Raw genomic sequence first — 23,052 nt, 5'->3', positions numbered from 1 at the left:
ACCAAATATCATCTGCTTTACCAGTAACAGAGTTCAAGAGTTTCTGAAGCAATTCTGAATCCTCTGAACTTTTGAAAAATAAACACTATTGCTGACACAGATTTTCTTCAAAAAGTGCTTTTGAATCCCATGGAATGGCTACAGATAGTTTCTTTGATCAGAATCACTGACTATCATTTGTTTATCTCTGATGTACTGAGAACTCTGTATTATCTAAAAAAATTGCGACCCGTTCTGAAATCTCCTCTCCTAACTAAAATAATCGGACAAAAAGAATTGTTTGTTCATGGCTCCTTAGTAGAGTACTGGGTTTGCACGGCAAAATTTTGTTAGTGGGGCAGCTACAGGGGTGGCTTCTGTTAGGAGCTGTTAGAAGCTTCCTCCATGTCCTACAGAGACACCACCATCTGGATCCAGGACAGACCAGCCGCTGGCCAAGGTTGAGCTCATCAGAAACAGTGGTAATGCCTCTGGGATAACAGATTTAAGAAGGGTGAAAAATACCTCCACAACTGAGCTAGAGAGAGGAGTGAGAAACAGCCCTGCAGACACCAAGGTCAGTGAAGGAAGGAGAGAGGAGGTGTTCCAGGCGCTGGAGCAGAGGTTCCCCTGCAGCTCGTGGTGCAGACCATGGTGAAGCAGACTGTCCCACTGCAGCCCATGGAAAACCCCATGCCAGAGCAGGTGGATGCCCAAAGCAGGCTGGGACCATTTGGGAAGCCCTGCTGGAGCAGGCTCCTGGCAGGACTTGTAGTCCTTCAGAGAAGCCCACACTGGAACAAATTTTCTGGCAGGACTTGTGACCTCGTGGGGGACCCACACTGGAGCAGCCTGTTCCTGAAGGACTGCATTCCTGGAAGGGACCCACACTGGAGCAGTTTGTGAAGAACTGTAGCCTGTGGGAAGGACCCCATGCTGGAGCAGAGGAAGCATGTGAGGAGTCCTCTCACTGCAGAGGAAGCAGTGGCAGAGACAATGCATGATGAACTGACCATAGCCCCCATTCCCCATCCCCTTGCACCACTGAAGGGGAATAAGGCAGAGAAAAGTATGAGTAAAGCTAAGCCTGGAAGGAAGGGAGGAGTGGGGTGACCACCTGTTTTAAGATTTGGTTTTATTTTTCATTATGCTGCTCTGATTTCATTGATTTCATTCAATAAACTGATTTCCCCAAGTCAAGTGTGTTTTGCCTGTGATGGTAATTGCTGACTCATCTCTCCCTGTCCTTGTCTTGACCCATGAGCTTTTTATTATATTCTCTGTCCCTGGTCCAGCTCAGGATGGGAGTGATGGAGTGGGCTTTGGTGGGCACCTGGCATCCACCCAGTGTCAACCCACCGCACTGGGAACAAAAAAGGTCAACTACAGTTTCGTCATTGCAGATTATTCAGGGATAAGGCTATGAAATCCTGTAATTGATGATAAAACCTCACTGGTATCAGTATGGCAAAACTTCATGACTTTTTTTACCCACTTATATAATTCTAAAAGTTTCTTTTTCATAACACTCTACCTACTAAGCTTCAGCCTATGGAGGTAGGCAATAAAAGCAGAAAAACAACACCACTTTAAAGTACTCTGTCTAAAATAGGGTTGATTATGGTAATTATTAACCATTAATTTGACTTGCTAAGAATTGTAAATTTGAAAAATTAATAACAAACAAAAAAAAATCCAAAAATTTCTGAAGAGTCCACAAAATATTATTATGGAAGAGATGTGCCCAAAATGCCCAATTTACAAGGCTCAGCTGAGCCAAAGATAAAACAGATTAGGTACCTGCCATCTTAATTTATACAAGTGGCATATCAAACACAAAAAAATTTGCATATTTGTAATTAGTGAATGCAGTAGTTTCAAGGACCTGAACAAATACTGCATGAATCAACATAACACTACCTACAGATGATACCTAAATGCTGCTGCGGTGGTGAAAAAGTGATTCTTTAGCCCAAATCATCTACCAAACAGTTCATGGTGGAGTCAAATTGTTTTATCTGGGAGCTTTAATTTCTGGAGGATGTGAGCCTGATGTTTGTTGCTGGGACACCTGAAGGCACAGCTGCAGGTGTGATCCAACTCTGCCTCCCCGTGCATTCCAAGAACTCCCGAAGAGCTGCTGCCAACCCTGCCTGCAGGCAATCCCCGGACACCCACACGTCTTAGACGGGACAGTGGGTGTTTTGCGGCTTTCGATCACATCAAAGACTTTGGCGTTTAATCAGGAGGTGACACCATTAGTATTTTGACCGCAAAATCCAACACGCCCGTCTGCCTTTCCTAAAAAGCCCTAATAATTTTAGAGTGAGGCTGTGCACAAGCGGGAGGCCCCGCTCCAGCCGTGGAAGGGCTCAGGAGCTCCCGGGAGTGACCCCGGGGCGCAGCGCACGGCCCAGGGATGGGTCCCAACACCGGCACGGCCAAGGACACCGCGCGGGAACAGCCCGAACAGCCCCGGCGGGAGCGGGGCCGGGAGGGCACTGGCGGCACCGCAAGCGCCGCCTCCCGCGCCCGTGTGAGCCCCGAGACTCGCTCCGTGACTCGCTCCGCAGGTTCGGGCCGCCGCCTGGGGAAGGCCGCTCGTCCCTCTGCGGGGCCGGAGCAAGGAGGGGCGCTGCCCCCCGAGAGCCGCGGGCCCGCGCTCCCCCAGCGCCGCCGCCGGCGGCCCTGCCCGGCACTCACCCGGCGCCCGCCCCGCACTCCCGGCTCCGCCGCCAGCCCCGCCGCTCCGCCGCCGTACTTCCGGCACGGGCGGGGCCGGGCCGGGGCTGGCGCCGCGCGTGCGCTGCCGCAAGGAGCGATACACGAGGCGGGACTTGGAGTCGCGGAGTCACAGAACGGCCTGAGCTGGATACGCCGGGGTCGTCCGCTTCCAGCTCCCGGCCCTGCGCAGGACAGCTGCAGGGATCACACCATGTGCCTGAGAGCGTTGTCCAAAGGCTTCTTGAACTCTGTCAGCCTTGGTGCTGTGGCCACTTCCCTGGGGGGCCTGTTCCAGTGCCCAACCACCCTATGGGTGAAGAACTTTTTCCTAATATCTAATCTAAACCTCTCCTGACACAGCTTCAGGCCGTTCCCTGTCACTGGTCGTGTCACTGGTCACCAGAGAGATCAGTGTCTACCTCTCCACTTTCCCTCGTGAGGAAGCTGTAGACTGCGATGACGTCTCCCCTCAGTCTCCTCCAGGCTGAGAAAGCTAAGCAACCTCAGTCACTCTCCATATGGCTTCCCCTCAAGGCCCTTCACCATCTTTTCAGCCCTCCTTTGGACGCTCTCTAATAGCTGAATATCTTTCAACTTCAGACAAAAGATTTTATTTCTAAGATTTTGTGATTAAGAAACTGGTCTGAGAAGGTGTGACGTTCATGGGTCATGTTGCAGCCATGCTGGTGGCTCATGGCAGCGCTCCAGACGTTAATCCATGGAAATTGGAGGGGGAGAACAGCCCACACTACACAAAACTGGGACGCGTGTCTTTCAGGGAAAAGAAAGTCTGCACCTTGTCGTCAAGGCCAAGGGGCCGATCTCTTGGCTCCTGGTATGGGCCTGCCATGGCAGTCCCCAGGTAGGGTATGAGTTGACAGTGCTTCAAGAACTGCTCCAGCTTCCTCTTGTACATTTGTCGCACTGGCTCTGAGCTCCGGGGGTTGTATGCTGCAAGAAGTTAAACAGCATGTTAGTGTCCCCTGTCAACTTTGTGCAATTACATTACAGAATTTTCAAAGGGACCAAGTCTACCCCTGATGATGTTACCTGTGGTACAGATAAACCTTCTGTGGGCTGTGCCCATTGGTGCCAAACCACAAGATCAAGACTGGTGTTTCAGAAAGTTCCTGACTCCAAAGGGTAAGGACACTTGGAAAGATCAGGCTTTTGTAAACAAAGACACAACAAACATGCTCAGCTGCTGTCTTCCCATTCCTCAGGGCATGAGGTGCTGGTGAAACTCCAGGCAATGACAAATTTGGGTAGCGCAGCAGATACCCTGAAGTGGACCAGCCTGGGGATAGCGCAGGCCTGGTGTGGCTGGCACCAGGCTACTGTGTCCTTGGCACAGCTGTTCTATGACCTAAACGCTTTGCCCATAAAAAGTGAAGAGCTGATCAACAGTGTAGAGGAGGGAGGGTTTCTCTCTGCCCTAAGCCCTATTTTACATTAGTATTGAGTGCCAATCTTCAGAGTACACTATTATTTTAATTGTTACCCTGCAGCAAAGGGGAAGAAGTGACAGCCAAATCATAACCAATTTTTTCCTGTGGACACTACTTCATATCTCATTATAAAAACTGGACAGCATGAAGAACTATGCTATGAGACACTTCAGCCCACTAGCTTTAAATTGCAGACAGCTGCATTTAACAGCTTCTGAGAGATTTTTCAAGCATAGCTGCATGTAGAGCTCTTCCAGGAGTCAAGCTTGAAGGGCACTCCATCACTCTAGTGATATATGGTTTAACACTTTTCTCAGAAGTAAATCTCTCTGCATTTATAGTTGATCACCTGTACCTTCTCAGATACTAAAAGCAATCCAGTGTTGTTGTGAGAAAAGCTGAAGGAGCAACTAAACCACTGTTTCTTGTCCCCTATTTAAATGTGAGATTAGAGAGTGACATAAGTTAAAGATAAGAAAGTCTTACTTTAGACAGAAATAGGATGAAATAAATTTCCAGGGGACCACAACGTGAAGCACTTTGATCAAATTTTGATCAAGGATGGCACGACTACTCTGAAGAGATGCACAATAATAAACAATGCAATTATTTGGAACAATCACAGAATGGGTCAGGCTAGGAGGTACCACAATGAGTCCTCTGGTCCAACCTCCCTGTTCAAGCAAGGTCATCCTAGAGCATATGGCACAGGATTGTATCCAGGAGGTTCTTGAGTATCTCCAGTGAGGGAGACTCCACAGCCTCCCTGAGCAACCTGTTCAGTGCACGGTCACCTGCACAGTAAAGATGTTCTTCTTCGTGTTCAGGCGACTCGTCAGTGTACAGGAACGCTGTATTTTAAAGCTGGAAGCAGTTCTACCTGGTGTTAGAAGAAGATAACTTGTTTTCCTGGATTCCTGTGGTCAAACTGTTCAGCACTGCATGAGGAGAAGAGATTTGTGCGCTTGCATAACCTTTCTGGTTCATCATGCAGTGCTAATAATAATTTAATGTTGCAATATTTGAGCAAAGCATTTCCTAGAGTCAGCATTGTTGCGTTAGCAAAGCTGTTCTAACAATAGGATGAAAACAGCCTTTGTGGATGGAACAAATTACTAGGATAAATGCAGTTTGGCATCTTAAGAACTGTACATTTATGCACATTTACCATGTGCCTACCCTGTTGACTGGTTTTCCTTAAGAAAGCTATGCTAGTAAAAAAATCTGTGATAGTTCAAGAAAATTCTGGAGGACTCTGGAAACTGCATGAGGAAACACAGGATGTGAAGAACTTTTAACAAATAATAAAGATTGGTATTATCTAAAAGAATAAGCAAAAAAGTAAAATACAAAAGACAAGGTAAAGTACACCCACTGAACAGGTTGACTTCTGTAAGACAAAACTGGTGGGTTGAAAGAAATGTCAGTCTTGCTCCAGAAATCTCCAGCAGTACTGGAAACCAGACCAAAGCTACAGCAGAGCTGCAAACAAGGATGTTGAAATCGAGAAAGCTGGCACCATTTAAACTGATTGTAAACTATTAAAGATTACTATCTGTAACTCGTATCTTGGATTAAAAACCCCCCCAAAATTCTAAAAAACAGCAACTATGAACATGGAAGATAAAACTAGAGCAACTTTCCTCAGTGCAGGAGTAGTCCTAACCTCTGGTACCTCCATGAGAAGTTTAACTTTATCCTTATCTTCTGGGCTGAGTAGAAACACCTAATTTTTAATTTTGGACTGTTTATCTTTGTTATGGAAAAGTAAGGTCATTTGGACTATCGATTAAATTAAGAAGTCAAAAATAATCAACACATTACTCTGAATCACATTTAATATTGAGATCTTCCCAGATAATTTCACAAATAAACAGACTGATAAATACTATTTCATTTCTCTGCTAAAAACTTAAAAATCATAACGTTGTCTTCAGGCTATCTGCAAGACAAGGTTTCTTACTAAGTTTTATTTGGCCAGATGATGCCGTTAAAAAAAGGCAAGCATTCAGGCACCTAAACTGTGCCTCAGATAGTATTTCAGCAGCCTTTTGATACAGTAATATAAGCCAATTTTTAAGACAATTCAGGTTGTCTATGACTAGTTTAAAATGTAGTACCACCTGAAATGTATCATTTTACTTCTTGTTTAAAAACTCCAACAATTCCTGTTAGAAATGTTTTCAAGGCCATCAGGTTGCTGGTGATAAAGCATTATTAAAGTCTCGTGATTTGTGAGAGATCACTTACTTACCTGTCTACCTATTCTGTTAACCTTACTTTCCTCCCTGGTCCTTGCACATTTCCAAGAAACTTAGATCAGTATATAATAGTGTTTTTCCATGTTGGACTTAAGAAAACGACACCGATTAGCTATAAATGTTGTATCAGATTATTTATATAATTTTTATATTTAATTATTTTTATAGCATATTATCTTATACGCTACCTTTTAAATGGAAGGAGACAAACAGCAGAGCAGTTTCTTTTACACTTAAGAATGGAAATTTTGGCTTAAGGCTGCCTACTTCATGCAGAGCTTTTATTAGAGAAGTTGCTACTCCCTAAAGGAAGAAAACAGTTTTAGAGGACCATTACAGAAATCTTGAACAAAAATATATTCAAAGCCTTATCCTGTTGTCATGCAGACCTAACAATATAGGATGACACCCTAAGCTGGTAAAGAGTAGAAGATAACTAATAGTATAAAATAGGCAGGGCAGTGACCATGAATCATTTTTTTATTTATTCCTGTGTCAAAATGTAACAAACTATCATTAGATGATTCCAGATAAGCTTATGTCTATTCTAGTGTTAAAAATCAAACCAAAAATGTAATCTTACATGACATCATAAAAAACTAAGTAAGAAAATCCATCATTTAATACTGCAGTTAATTATCCCCCTCTGATGGACTTACTTGTATTTTTTCCCTTACAGCTACAAATATCTATTATTTTAAAGCTTTCAAAAATTCCTCTCAATTGTAAGTATATTAAATTTTCAATTTAATATAATCCCATTGATAAACATAAGACTCATATTGCATTAAAAATTAAGTAAACTGAGTAGGACATACTATACATCACAAAATCATGTTTTAAAATAGAAAAGCAAAAACTGGCCTGTTCAAGGTATCCAGCCAAAGGAAGTGCAGTTAGTAGCATTGGCTCCTTTTTTGGAGGGAGTTTATGGGGAAGCTTCAGATTCCAGTACTTCTCTGGTAACCTAACCAGATAAAAAGTAAGCACTTCTAGCATGTATAAACTGTGACATGATTCAAGCTTAAAATGCAATTGGTATATTCACCTCATAAACTTCTGAAGTTTTTCTTCACTTTCAAAAATATATACTTTATCTTGATATTTTGCTGCATACTCAATATTGCCAGGCACCAAGGCTTCATATCTGAAGAGATGGAGCAAGAACATCTATTCATTCCCAGGAAATGTAAAACATAATTTGTGCAGTGTAAATTCACGAGCTATTGGGAGCCTTCTGATTATTAACAACTATAGAAACACCAAAAAAGTAGCAATTGGATCATCCAACTTTCCACTACATGACTGACAGTTACAAGGCTCAAAATCTGAGAAAGCCTCTGCCTCAAAATTTGCTTATTAAGGAACTTTTACAGTGCTTCTTTAGAGTTACTTCATTTAAAATGCCAATCATGGTTGTTCAGGAGATTAAGAAGGGATAGAATTGGCTAGTACGGTTCTGTTCTGATGTGAAATTCTTGCACACTGAGGAAATCAGTGGGACTTCATACTGGAGCTTTATGGATCTCTTACAAAAATCATAATAGCTTGTTTTGCATCTACTAGGATGTTATGAGATTTCTTTGAACCATTTAAGGCTTATGATAGAGAGAATTCTGTCCATCTTCATCATGAAAGAGAGCAAGCCAATACAGATCCTTGTAGAACCTGTAGCCATATAAGTTTTAAAAGATGATTTTATATTGATTTCCAAAGCCATAGCCACAATATAGAGAATTGCAATCGCTTCCTGTCCAAACTCTGAACACTATTGAAAAGTATTTTGAAAGTGTTTTCTCATTAATGTGTTAATATGGGACACATAGTCTGTAATTCAGATTATGAAAAGTCCAGTGACCTACCTCTGTTTTCCATCTAGGTAAGTGACTGGACAGTATCCCTGCATTTCAGGCCTTAGAGGGAATGAGGCCTTCATTTCTGCCACAGTCAGTTTCTTTGGTAGCATATGGGGGGGTGGGAGAGGGTGAGGTGCCAGTGATGATACATAAATCTCTGGTGTGTTCAAGAATTTCTGCAGAAAAGGAAACATTTTTATAATGAAAGAAGCACTGTAAGACTGTTAGTCAAACTACAGAGGGCTGGCTCACACAGTTTAGATACTTAGTTCTTCTACAACACAACAGTGTGTTGGCACTGCTGCTGCTCTTGGATAAGTAATTTCTTTTCCAACCCACTCTCAGTTGAAGTCATCACTATCCACCCACCATCCATCAATATCCATTGCTATCATTAGCCACTCTCTACACCCAGTCTCCCTAAAACAGGTGGAGAAAGGAGGAAATTAGTGGTTCAAAACTAACGTTTGATCTGTGACAAGTTGTAAGAGGAGCTTTGGTTTAATGGACTCTGTGCTGCATTTTATCTGCCTAGATGTTTGATAGCAGAAGTATACAGAACAAAAGCTTGAATACTAAGAAGAGCGGTCTAATTCAGGTTGCATATTACTTATTTCTGTATGGAATTAAAGAATCTAAACAACTATGTTCCCCCTTCCCATAATCCTCTCCTGACGTGCTTTTTGACACTTACATCCAGTTCTTCCCGTGAAGCCATTTTGTAATAGCGCCCTTCAAATTCCGCAGCAAACTGCAATGAGGAGGTTACAGAGCAGTCGACCAATTCACCCTTCTCTGCAAGGCTGACGGGACAGTATTGCCCAAACTCCCCCAGCCGCTCCTGCAGCTCTTTGGAAGTGATACATAAATCAGCAATGCTGGCAGCTTTTCCTGTTAATAAAAGCAATTAATGATAATGTTTTATTTATGAAAGACACATAAACATCAAACAATTCTACTCAGAAATGTTAACAGTTTAGAAGGTAATTCATAATTTGAAAGTGATGTGAAATAATGAGAACTAAAATAGCAATTTTTAATAGATTGATAATAAAATGAAATTGCAACTCATTTTACCATTAATTTTAATGACATTTTTGTAGCAGCTAAGAAATATAATGATTATTAACGATATAGGCTACTGTGCATGCTCAACTTATTAGTCTACTTTCCCTGGGATGGTTTTATTTATGATTTATTGTTTTACTCCTCTGTGTTACTAAGGAACATTTCAGCTATTATTTTATTTCATTACATTAGTGAAAAAGAGTACAAGGTGTGATGAAAGCCTCCCCTTTATTCATCCATGTCTTGCAAATGCTACAGTCTATCTGCATGAAATATATTCAAAATCTTGAATGTCATCTCAAACCCAAACTATTTAAAAATTGTACTTTTCAAGCTTGATGTGGAAAAAGTTAAAAGTATTTTAATATGTTTGATTATGGCTCTGGTTTTTAAGAAGGGTGCAGCCACAGAGCTGTAAAAGTTGAAACCAAAAGGTGGATATAAGATAAGGAAGCCTGTTTGCCCTTCAGAGGAATTCTAGTTCAATAGTACAGACATGTTTAAAAGGCATATTTAATCCTGACCAATGCTGACATACAAAAAAGTCAAGTGGGAACTGTGTCATTTTAGACTAAAGTGGTTTTCTTCCCAAAGCACAGAAATTAACTCAGATGGCATATTTAAGCTTAATTCTGAACTTTTAATTAACATCTTCCCTCTCCTATCCTCTTACTCTACTAACACTAAAGTGAAGTTGCCAGTCATAGCTCCCCTTGGATACTCTGGGACAGCCTTTGTGGTTTATCCCCCAGTGTTGCAGAATCTACCATGGACTCTGACTTCTTCCAGCATATTTCTGTTACTCTGTTGTTTGGAGGATGGCCCCAGACTACTTCAGTAGTTGGTTTTGTCTTCACTTTCTTCAAGAGATCTCTTCAAGATCTCTGCAGATGAGATTGAAGAATTTGAGGGTATGTACGTGCCCAAGAATTAGCTTCATCCAAAGAAAGTCGAAATGCCCATTTTACAATATTACAATGGGAATGTAATGGGAATGCCCATATTACTCTGGGAAACTTTGTTTTTCTTTTACCTTCTCTTATTCTTTCCAGGTATATCTGTATTTGTTTAACAACCACTTGAATTTCCTGCGTAACTTTGTTCCAGATCTTCCACTTGCTCTGAACAGCATCAATCACACACCAGTTCTGACGCTCCTTCATATAGTAAGTCCTAATTGCATCAATGTGCTGTTTATAGCAGGAATTTTTAATGGCTAGAATCTGTGAGCTGTCATGTTCAGGATAGGGAGGGCTGAAGACAATGAAAAATAACACTCATTTACATCTGAAGATTAGATAATTTCATTGAATTTCAAGTGTAAATTCTAGAGTTCACTTTAAGTTCTTTTTACAGAATTCTGCTTGCTTGACACTGTACAAGTACAAATTTCATATTAAGAATATTACCAGGTACATGTGAAAAGAAGCATTCTTATGATTAGATAGCCATGTTCAGAAACAAAGAACAAAACCTTTTCTACTTATGTCTCAAATACAATTCAAAAATTATTTTGTAAAGGATTTGGAATGTATCAGCACATATTAACTGACACACACCACAGATACACTATTAAATGGCACCCTGATATTGCACATTTGATTTGTATTTAAGCCTATGAAATGTAATTAGTTTAAAGTTAAAATGAAGTTTAAAGTAAATACTTTCAAAAAGTCATCATTAATTTAATTTTTTTGCAATGCAAATTCTCTCTAATCTCTTGGTAAACAATTTAGCATTGTACTGATTACTTGATAAAAAGAAAGAGACAAAATGAAAGAGATATGCAATAATGCTCCAAGCTATCTGGAACTTCTTAGAAACACTTCATCTAATGAGAACCAGGTTCTTATACAATTTAATTTTAAGGTGAATGTTCTGTTCTTTTTCATTCTCTGCTTACTGTTCTTCCTCAAAAACAACCAGCAGCTCTTTAAACAGAGTATTTACCTCCTCAGAAAAACAAAGGGGAGTGAGCTGAATTGAAAGGTTTAGATGAGTAACTCATGAATTCTGTATGTTACTAAACTATGCATTATTTCCATATTTTAAAAAGAACTATAATTAAGACTTAAAAGACAGCTTATTAGATGAAGTATCAATTTCTCTTACAATGATAATAATTGAATTAAATTGCAACATAAACTTCAGCAGCAGAGAGAACTGGTAACTGCACATTTGTGATCTCCATCACAAATTGAGGGATGTGGCCAGAGCATGCCACAGATACCTGACGTCTCTGTTTCTGGTCTGTGGAAATCAAAGCATTAGCACACAGAGGGACTAGTTCCCCTGTCTTTTCATGAGTGGAGTTCAGAGACAGCTGAGTAATGCTCCAGCTTAGATACAGCCTCTCTGGGTACAGCACTGTGCCACATAATTAGAGAAATTACCATATCCTGTAGAAAAAAGTATTTTTATCAGAGAGCATCACCACCTGTTTGTGCTTTCCTTATCCAACAGTGCTCTTCTGAACACTTCCTTTGTATCCATTTCTAATTCAAAGATTTTCACTGGAATTATCTTCACTGATTCCAAGAGGTTTACTTGTTTTCTTGTTAGAGGATATCCATCAATTACAACTCTGCATACAAACAGGAACAGAAAAAGTTTTCCCAAAAAGTGAGTTTCTAGTGAATCAGTAAGACTATGTTTATTCCTACTACATTCTCCATAAAGGCAAAGTCTACACCCATTACATGAAGTTACCACTGTTCTGACTTGATAGACACAATCTTCACTCCTAAGAATTTAAAATCAGATTAAAAAAATCAACTAGTAAAGGGAAAATAAAATAGTAAAGGGAAAAGGAAATGCACAAGGGGCAACAGGTAAGTGGAGGGCTGTGACTTAAAAAAATGGTGGATTTTAAAATTTTGACACATCAATCATTCAGAAACATCATTTTAATTATGAGAAATCTCCATATGGATTGGAAGGAGCAGTTTTTAAAGTGGTAAGTAAAATGATTTACTACTGTACTTGAAGAATTTTTAAAATTATATTGAAGAAGAAATGCTTTTCACAATACTGGAACAAAATATACTGAAACAATATTCCAGTATTTAACATGAAAGAAAAGTTGAAAGAATTCTATCTCAAGCTCAAATAGTTTTCAGAGATTATTCCAGAATTGCCTTTCCCTGTAGCAATTCTTTTTGGGGAGAGGAGGTGAATGTCATGAAGTCATGATCATAACGCTTTTTAAGTCTGCCTAGTTTTGAAGGTGTTTCAGTGACAGAGAAAGAGCCTAGGAAATCAGGATCACATATGAATGAGGTGGAAAAACTCACTGGTTTCAATTCCTCCTTCATAACTGGTTGTTAACAAAACCAGAAAAAAAACTTGAATACTGAACCAGTCTGCATGATCAAAGGGAATCCAATGTGTCCAAGTTGGTTCTGGAGTTGGTATAAGAGAGACAAAATGGTAGTTCTCAAAGGACAGTAGAAAGTATTGGCTTATTGACTGAAAAAAGGTAACTTTCATAAAGCATATTACCTGGATTGACTGGAATATACTTACTTGAAAATTGAGAAAATTATGCTTCAGTTTCATTTCCCAGAGTAGTGTGAAGGACCTCTTTTTTACAGATGATTTTCTTAATGCAGAAACCAGTGATGTGTTTTATTCAAATTGTTTTACAGTGATAACATGGGAATCCATACCTATGAAGGGACTGGCATCTCTTGAAGAAACCCCCCATATGCAGACAAGACTCTTACCCGGCCATGCTACACATGGGGTTTAGCAGAGCCACATCTAGAGCCTGGATGGCCAGTTCATCAGGTACAGTCAGTCCTTTGTGAAGGTGCTCCTTTATCTTAAGTGCCAAGTCACTCTCTGGCTGGCTGTCTATCACCAGCCGTATGGCATCTCCCATGCACAGGCGCAGCAATCCATACACACTGGCAAGCTTCTCCGCAACTGCAAAACATTTTGATTTCAACTCACCACTTTTAACGTAAGCAACATCACAACCTGGCAGCCTATTGAAGTATGTCCTTGGTCTCAGAAGCTAACTGCTCAGCTCGTTTCCCTGGTCATTTCCACCGTATAATCTTGGTAAGTGTGTACCTTACCCTGCTAAGGCCCCTGTAGGGCCCGGACCGTGCATGTGCACATAGCACACCCAGTGCGCTTACGCTGTTCAAGTCAGCACAAACCTCAGGAGCAATAGTCAATATTATTATAAAATATCTTAGAAAATATGCTTCCACTGCTGCCCCTTTTACAGAACAGCCCAGCAGTAAGATCGCTTATTCAGAAAATGGGAAATAGGGTTAAAATTTCCTCCTAAATATAATTTGAACCTGTCTCTTCTTTTTCTAACATCCTATTACAGCCATTAAAATATAATCATATGGTACAAGATGAATTTTCTCCTCCTCCAGTAAAAGGCAGAGAAGTGGATTGACAGAGTCATGGAGGAGAGGAGAGAAAGATGGAAATCTTGGGGTTTTTTAATTTAGAAATTTGGAAACAGACTGGGGAATGGGGAGTATCTGACTATCAAAGGAGACACTAGAGAATGTAACTAAAGGAATTTAAGCCCAGTAAGAATAGCAGGAAGACCAACAATATTAATGGTTTATGATTTTTCAATAGTAATGACAGATATAGCTTCAGTTCATTAAATAAGATTTTGCTGTACAGATAACTGGCCCATACCTGTAGTCTTTCCAGATTTTGGAGGTCCCACAATTGCAATCTTAACTGGTGCAGCCGGTTTAGGTTTTGGCTGACGAATATATTTGATGGGATTTGTCATAAAAGTTTCTTTATTTTCTTTACTTGAAAAGAAATAAATATATTGTCGATGGATTACAGGAAAGACTTCTTTTCCAGGGCTTTGGTGAGGCCTGATTACATCTCCTTTGCTTAGCTGTAGTGTACACAAAATGGGAATTTAGTTCATTAGGTTTGACAAAACCTCTTCTCCCTCCATCCCAGAGAAGTGGCTTTGTAGGCAGGTAGAGAAGTACCAATCATATAAAACAAACCATCAAAGCATTCTGAAATTCATACAAATGGACATAATATTTTGTCCAAGTCTGAGAAAATTCCATACATACGCAATTATTGTACAAAAAGATGAAATAAACAACGAAGACAGAAAGAATATTCACTATTTCCAGTAGGTGGTACTGTAACACCTTATGTCCACCAAAATACTGGTCAGAGAGGACTAACATAATACCTTTTCTAATTTTCAGAGAATAAAGAAGATAATTTTATTCCTCAGTGAATTAAACTTGCTTACCTGCCTGACAGTAGAAGATACACTGAGAATATTGTATTAGCAGAAGTCATGTACAAATGAAGAAAATGTGAAAGGATATCAGTAGTTACATTATGGTCGAGTGTAAAACCACAGCAAGTAAGCCAAAAAAGTTTTTGGTAAAATACATGCACCACTGATTAAATGTTTTCAAACACATTAGACAGCCCACTAGAAAGTCTGTAGTGTTGATGGATCATTGTCAGAAATGGTCGCTGCGGTAATACTAAATGAATTCGTTGCAACACTGTTCTCTGTAGAAGAACTTAGTCATGTCCCTGTTGCAGCCCTTCTTGGAGGAACTGCCTTAAAGTGTCAATAAAAGATGTTTCAAAACTAAATGTTGACATCTGTAGAAAAAATTGCCCAGACCAGATGGCATTCACCTTATATTTCTAAAGGGACTCGGAAGAGAAATTTTTACTGAGAAATGTGTAACACTGGCCTTCCTTCAACAAAAAAGAAAGGTGGAGAAAGTTACCCTTTTTTTAAAAGGCCTTCAGGGTGGATCCTGGCAAACATAGTCCAGTAAATCTGACTCTGTATTGAGCAAATTGAAATATATTAAGGAAAGTAGTTACATGCCTACATATAAAATAATGGGGAAAAGCCAACTCAGCTTCTTGTAGAGGGAAATCATACCTCACAAATTAATTGCTATTCTTTGAAGGAATCTGGTTATTACAGAAAGAGATGGGACTGTTCTACTGTATGGCATTGCCTTGCCAGACTCTTCTCATATTCTTAGGTTCCTATTCCTGCATGAAGTCATTTCAGGATTCTTGCCCTCAATTTATGAGATGTCATGAGTCTGTTCTACTGCATGTCTGCTTCCATTCCTCCCTCAGCTCATCATTTTTATTATCTACTTATCTAATCAGTCGCATTACTACTTTCCTCCCCCCCAGATTTAATCTAAAAGTAATTGGCATATATTCTTATCTGCCTTTCTACTCCAAAACTTCCAGTTTGTAATCAGTTTCATAATTTCTATTATATCCTAAAGTACCTGCAAAATGATCCTATTTCCCTGTCATTATTACCGGCTCATACATTTTCACTGTCAGCACACACCTCTGATTTTATCTAATAGCTTCCTATGACTTTTTTCTAACTGAATTGCACTTTTTATTGGCAAATAAAAACACTGCATAGAAGAAATGAATGAACTGGAGAAACAGAATGACAAAAATGTAGTGAAATCTGATAGAACAAAGTGCAAGGACTAGAGTGTAGGAACTAATTAGAATTAAACACATAAACTGGTTCAGTAGTTGGAAATGACAGAAGAGTAGAAATACCTGCTTCTATTAATATGTCCCTAGATTATTGGATGCCAATTTGATGCAGCCATGAAAAAGAATGAAGATTCTGATCCTAGTGTTAAAGAAAGACAAACATGATCTGGAAGAGGTGAAGACCCAACATGATGACTATACAAAAGAGAATAAAAGTTGCTTGATTAATTGGCATAGTAAAATGAAGGCCAAAGTGTGTTTCTCTCAGGGCTTTTCTGCTTTCTATATGGTGTTCACTGGACTTTTTCTTTAATGAATCTTCCTTTCTATTTTTGATTTATTCACAGTCCAACCTGCTTTTATTTCTTCCATTAAACTACAAAAATTACCTGCTGACATTTCACTTCCTACCTATAAAACTGTATCAGCCCACTTTTAGGGATAGATATGAGCACTTTCTGACCTCAACTTTCCACATCTCTAGTAAAATACTATGGGAATACATTTGTTGCTTTTCAAAATTTGTAAATTTTCACAAGAAAGAATTATTGCCGATGAATTACATACATCTAACATTTTTTCGTTTACTTTTTCACCACTGCCAGGGTTGGTGGCCACTTGTGTGTGTGGTTTCTTATAAATTTATACTCCAAAGCCTTTCAGTTTGTTTTCACCACTTCTGGAAGGCTTTAAGACCTTCTCTGTTGTCCTATGTTTTGTGTATCATTAAGAGATAGGCATTTCTTTCTGATTCAATGCCACCTTTAATTGTGTCACCAATGATAGTGTAACAAATTTCACTAAATGCTTCTCAGCCTTAAATTAGATGCAACACTGAAAAGACTAACACCTTTTATTATCAATGCTTGCTGTATTTTTTGTTTATTCAGTGGTGTCATTTTGATTCAGTAATGTAGTTTTCATTCAGTCGTTCTGGTATTAATTGCTACTGTCTCATAACATCTTTTTTATGTAGAATACATTTTTAAAAAGTGTTACCTCTTGAAAATATTCTTCAGCCATTTAAGAGCATTACCTTGATTGGATCCCACTGACCAAAAGAACTTGGAAATTTATATGAGAGAAATAGCATCTTCTCTGCAAGTGGTAAACTGATTGGGTAACATTTCTCAAAAATGCTTTCCCGGTTTTCTGTTAGAGATTTCAGCTTGCTATACACTTGGTAGCGCACAACATGAGGCTTCCGTCCTCCATTGATCTCAATTGGTGGTATTAATAATTTTTCAAGTTCTTCCTGGTTATGAAAACGTAATGAAATATTAGAATCATAAACACAATCAGATTTATAATAAAGACTGACAGCAAGATTTTCTGTCAACTATCAAGGATTTCTTGAGCATGTTCTCAGTCACCATAATCAGCAAAATTTGATTGGAGAGGAGAACTGGTCTTCCTGCCCACTGAAGTTTAAACTACCCAGTACCCAGTATATATTAAGTATCATACAATTACAATATTATAATATTATCTGCTTTTGTAAACTTTCTCTCTGATCAGTGGATAGAATCTGAATCATGATTTAGTTTCTTCCTGAAGTAAGATACTTTGTACATAGTAAACAAATGTCACCCATCTGCTCACTGCTTTAGATGTGGCATTATCATTGCAGACATCTAACACAAGTAACTGATTCCAAGAAAATTATGTTACTAGGAACTGTATTAAAAAATAGAGCTGTCTAGTAAGACTTCTGTCTCAAAAATTATTTTGAAATACTGTTCATATATTTATAACTCTCTAGTTTGGTTGCCTGTATCAACTGACCTATCAAAAAGGAAATAAGGACACCAAGACTGGGTAGGCCTAACCAAACGTTTCCTTTTCTCCCCCTACGATATTAGTCATATAAATTACATACTCTATAAAGTCTATGCCTTCTAAGTACAGCCTTCATCTTGCTCACATATTTAGATCATGAGTACAGCCGCACAGTTGTTTAAGCACTATAACTTTTAAATGTGAAAAATAAACTTGAAAATTCTTCTTGCATTATGTGTTCATATAATTGAAAAAAATAAGCAGTGGTATCAGTACCTGTACACTTTGTAATCTCTCTACTTCTGAATCAAACTTTTCTGCAATTTCATTTTGTATGCGTTCAACAGCATCTTCTTCTGCTTCTTCTTCTTCTTCCTCTTCTTCTTCTTCTTCTAAAAACTCTTCTTTAAGTATAGCTTCAATTTCTTCAATTTCATTCTCATCCTCCTCCTCAGTGGCTTCAAAATTCTCCTCATTTGCTACAGCCTATAAAGGCAAAATATTTTGTTGTTTCATGTCTCATTCAGATGAAGGAACATACGGCATTCTTGTCTCCTTTTTAATTAGAAAAATCATTAATTAAAAAAACCCTAATTTTGGGGTATTCTTTATTGTAAGCAAAAATCTAGTAGATCCTAGAATCTTATTTCAGAAGAAAATACAGGGGTATTGCATCGTGCATACAGTGAAGCATTGTCAAAACCGCAGTTTTGGTAAGAGGTGTATTTTTTTCATACGTGGTATTGTAGTTTGACAGGACTTTGTTTTAAACAGGCATGTTTACTGAAAGTGTAGCTGACAGAATTTCTTGAGCAGTCAAGTAGTACATTAATACATTTATAAATATACTATGTAATTGACTTCGGGCAGAAATTCCGGTACAATCCTATTCTGGATTGACCCTGGATTTGACAGGGTACTTAAGGCACATGCCTAATCCAATTAATGAGGCTACTCTTATGGTCACCAATTAGATTCATTAAACACATTCATAAGTATTTTGCTGACTTGGAGCACATATTGAGAATTCTTTTAAAATTGTTTTTAGTCTTCACAAATCAATAATTTTTACAACAAATTCAAACATCACATCAAATTATTTTTGAAAGTAGAAGCTTCTTCACAGTCTATCCCATTTTTACTATTCTACATTGTCCTGAAGTCTTTGACTAAAAATTTCTAAGGTATGAATGCCATCACTTCTATCTAAAATCTTTCTTATTAGCTTGTTTTCTTACCTCCTGTTTCTTTTGTTTTCGTTCTGCTAAAAGTTCTTCCCTTCTTTTAGCAATCTTCTCATTCTGTTAGTGAAAAAAAGATGTAAGAAGACTGATATTTGCTAATAGAAGATCTCTGAGAATTGGTAACGTGGCCTGTATTTAACGTTGTTCTTTCCACCTTGAAATTCTACTTCCAGTTGATTCTAATGTTAAAAAATACTACCTACAGTTTGAAATTTTGCAGACCAGATATACCTCTCTACTAAGCAAACGTAATTTAATTTTAGTAAAACTAATTTGGCAACTTTTGAGATTGACATTAGAGGGAGAAAAAATACTGTGTTCTTATCACACTGAAAATATAGTAATATTTTTATTGGTTAACTACAGAGTTCCTGAACTTATAGGTGTTTTCTGTCATTTGGCAAAGGAGTGACTGAAGACAGTATTAAATGTGTGCTGTTCCCTTTGACAGTTTAGTGATGTTAATGGTATTGTATGAGTCTTGTCCCAAATTCCATTGTCCTAACTTCCTATATTTCAGCTGCTCTTTAGTAACTTATATTCAGACTTTTTCTGATAGTACATGTGAAGTACTTTATCTCACTTTTATAGAAAGTTAATAATCTTGAATATATTACATGTACCAGTTGTAAATGTCTGCATAGAGGCTTCAGGTTACTTCAAATAATTTGTAACTTTATCGACAGTAGACACGGCGTTGTTTGAACAGGAGACTGTGCAGCCACAACAGCACTAGAATGTGGCTTAGAGCTATTACATTTCTGTGCAGAGTATCATAGATGGAAACACAGACACACACGCACACACCATACAGTACCTGTGAAGTCAGCCTATGGGAGATGCTGATCAACTCAACAGCACATGCTCAGGGAATCTGGGATGCAACAACATTACAGTGCATGAGCTGTTTATTTTATTTTTATGGCCACATTCACTCCCTCCATCTAGTTGCGTTTTGTCCAGCACTTTCCAGATGTCTGGCATTCTGTCAGACTGCCATTTGTTTGGCAGCACAACTACTTCTCTTGGGTGCAAGGTGGCTAAACTCCTTCATAAATTAGTTGCACAGAAGAGGAAAGGAGCTCTAAATTATTTTTCATTCCTATGGTAAGTCTGGGAATGCTATGAATGTGTTGGACTGTGTCTCCTGGCTCCCATATCTATTACTCTGTGTGCTCTTCACAGCTTTGGGAGTTTTAGAATCTGTATTTAGAACTATGCTGTTGAAGCGACAAAAAAAATAATATGTAGGACTGAAAACTTACCCTCATTTTTGTTTTCAGGTCCTTCAGCTTCTTTTTATATTCCTTTTTTTTAAGCCGTTTGTCTTTCCATTTTTTCAGACGTGGAGGAAAAAGACGTTCAAGAATGTCACTGTCTTCTACTTGAATATAAACTGCAACATCAGGACAGAGTCCTCGTTCTGACAAATATTGGGCTTCATCTGCAGTACGAGGGAAACCATCCAGTATAAAGCCTGTGGACCTAATTGGAAAATGAGATATTTATCATTACACAGTGTAGTTTAAAGTGCAACACAATGAACTATCAATGAACTATCTCGCATTGGCCTCTTTAGCCACCAGTGCACTCGTAGCAAATGTGGGTAGAGCCCTTCCCAGATCTTCGTTCGCGAAGCCCAGCCATGATGATGATGATGACGACAATGAACATGTAATTATTTGAAAAAAAACCCCAAAGCCTCCCATATTAAACGCATATGTTAAGAGTAAAATTAAAAAAATACTTTCAGCTACTATCTTTTTACAATGTAAAACTGATATTTCTTCCAAGGTTTTAATGTGCAAAGCTTAATTATTTTAAAAGAACAAAAAAAACCAAAATAAATTGTGTCTTCAGACTTGCTTGTGTAACTCTAATACCAATATTTCTTAGGTACTCCTCTCAAAAAAAAATTATTGTTACCCAAATATTATTTGCCAAATATATATATAAATATGCCAAAGAAAGCTTGTGCCTGAAAATTTATGTTTCATAAATGCCTGACAGTTTCTCCTCTAGTATAGGATGAGAAATTTGCTACTCATTGTGACTTAGATCTGTCTTCCTGCAGATATTAAAAACAAGACAGATGCCTGGAAAGCTCTATGGCTTGTTGGACCTCTCACAATTTCAGATTAGATCAGTACTTATGTAAGGCTGAATGTGTGTTGATAAGAAGTGAATATTTATTTTTATTACTTTAGACCTTAACAGGACACATTGTAAAATTGCAAAAAAACAAAGAAGCTACAAGGAGAGGAGGAAAGAATAGGTAGCCCTAGATGCTGTGTGAAAGGAGTGTGTAACATAGTGTAGTATAGTACAGTATAGTCTAATGTTATGTATTGTAATGTGATATAATACAATATAACATCACAACATCATGTGTAATGCTGGGTAATTTTTAGTCTTGGTGCATTCTTTTTTTCCTAAAACTAGTGTCCTTGTTTTTACACCATTTGGAGAATGTCCCCTATCTGTAGTCTGACATAAAAATTACATAAAAATATAAAATGTTTGTTTACGTATCTGTCCTGTAAGCCCATGAAAACTACCCAGCTATTTAGGAGATTTAATCCAATTCAAGTGTGCTAAGTACTTTTGTCCAGAACTGTGTACAACATATGAGACATGATATTACTGTCAAAATATCATTCAAAATACTACAACAAAACCAAGACTGAGAGGTAGGCCATAACTCATAAAAAGTACAAGAGCACTGAAATAATCTCTGGCATAGTTATTTACAATTGTGGACCAAATGGATGATACACTTCCCAAGATTAAAGAAAGAGAGAATCTAATTACAGTTACCGGAATGGCTCTTTCTTCCACCAGTCAAAAACAATGTTATCAAGGACTTCTGGAGGCAGTTCCTTACTATCCATTAGATTTGCTTTGATTGCCTCTTCCTCATCAGTTAACACCTCTTCCTTTATGTAAAGAAAATCAACTGGAAAATGAAAAACATACCCCAAGAGAACAAACAAACAAAAACCAGAAAGAAAGAAATATCTCCTTGACTCATTTATTGGTTTTTGGCTAAGTAAGGTACTGTCTTCATTTGACTTAAACCGGGAGAAACAAACTCAATTTGCCACATTTCACCATACTACATTATACATTTTAGGTAAGGCTGTAGAATTAGGGCAATTGCTGCTGCATGAGTTTTCATAAAACCTAAAAGCAAGCACAACAGTTAAGTATTTAATTATACTTATGCTCAGTTTAGAGGAACAGAAACTGAAATGAGCATAGTCTCTCCTAGTTGCCTACAAGAAGTTTTCCACTTAGTTATACATGTTTTCATGCTGGAAGACTATCTGCACTACATCAGAATGTTTTTTCACCTTTTAAAAGCAACTCTTTTAATGCAATCCAAAAAAAACATGTTAAAGAAGGATATGTAAGGTTATTGGGTACAGGCACAGGAACAGACACCAGACAGATAGCATCGTTCTACAGAATAGTAGTTATATTAATGACTAATCAAGTCCAGAGCATTCAAATACCAAATCTAGCTATTAAATTCTGGTGAAAAACTGTTGTGTTTTTTTTCTTTTTTCCAGAATATGTAACACTGTAAGATTGATTTGGCTGAGTATGCAATTCTCATAGAATGGCTTCCTGACACAGACTGTTGTAAAAAAGAATGAAAAGAGGGTACAGATTGGTGCCTCTGGATGAGTTTACATAAGTCATGATATTAAAACACACATTTTTACAAGAAGACTGAATAAAATGCAATATTAAAGTCAGAAAATATCACTCTTTCTGACCTGCTGTGTTACTTTTTTCATGGTAATATTCACGGAAGAAAATACTGATCCAAAGTGATTCAGGAACCTCCAAAATGATGGTAGGGAGCTGCTTGCTGATAGGCCATGTCTGAATAAGATGCTGACATCTATTTTGATAATGTAGCCAAAAGAACTTGAGAATATGTTGGAAGTCACAGGTTTAATGTAGTGTGTGTGTGAATAATAGTTTCTCTAGTGCCTGAGACAGCATATATATTAAAAGATGTTTGTATGACAAAAGATACCTAAGACAAAAGTGGTAGCCAGATCTGTAATACGGAGACATCTTGAAAGAAATGTGTGAAGTGGGAGAAAACAGTAGAACACATATAAAAATGTATCACTGACATCACCACTGCGCTGTTGGAATG

General features: G+C 38.4%; 1 protein-coding gene across 6 annotated transcripts in view; it reads right to left on the bottom strand.

The window, feature by feature from the left end:
• AK9 (adenylate kinase 9) overlaps positions 1–23,052 on the bottom strand; it is a 61,646-nt gene that overhangs the window by 152 nt on the left and 38,442 nt on the right. For 4 of the 6 annotated variants that reach the window (XM_064649779.1, XM_064649777.1, XM_064649778.1 and 1 more), the window contains 15 exons: positions 21,696–21,814; positions 20,144–20,363; positions 18,873–18,935; positions 17,911–18,120; positions 16,892–17,110; positions 14,008–14,221; positions 13,062–13,263; positions 11,774–11,920; positions 10,370–10,590; positions 8,963–9,159; positions 8,275–8,444; positions 7,461–7,559; positions 7,273–7,379; positions 6,601–6,711; positions 3,292–3,654 (listed from right to left, as the gene is read on the bottom strand). In XM_064649779.1, the coding sequence (XP_064505849.1) occupies positions 3,452–3,654; positions 6,601–6,711; positions 7,273–7,379; positions 7,461–7,559; positions 8,275–8,444; positions 8,963–9,159; positions 10,370–10,590; positions 11,774–11,920; positions 13,062–13,263; positions 14,008–14,221; positions 16,892–17,110; positions 17,911–18,120; positions 18,873–18,935; positions 20,144–20,363; positions 21,696–21,814 (2,502 nt within the window). In that variant the 3' untranslated portion in view covers positions 3,292–3,451. Of the gene's footprint in view, positions 1–3,291; positions 3,655–6,600; positions 6,712–7,272; positions 7,380–7,460; positions 7,560–8,274; positions 8,445–8,962; positions 9,160–10,369; positions 10,591–11,773; positions 11,921–13,061; positions 13,264–14,007; positions 14,222–16,891; positions 17,111–17,910; positions 18,121–18,872; positions 18,936–20,143; positions 20,364–21,695; positions 21,815–23,052 lie in introns of those variants that run through there. The other 2 variants (XM_064649781.1, XM_064649782.1) reach the window with 2 other exon arrangements.

This window comes from Pseudopipra pipra, chromosome 3 (genome assembly GCF_036250125.1).
Source record: "Pseudopipra pipra isolate bDixPip1 chromosome 3, bDixPip1.hap1, whole genome shotgun sequence".
Lineage (NCBI taxonomy): Eukaryota > Metazoa > Chordata > Aves > Passeriformes > Pipridae > Pseudopipra > Pseudopipra pipra.
Note: the sequence above shows the minus strand (reverse complement) of the source record. Positions and strands in the feature narration are given on the sequence as shown.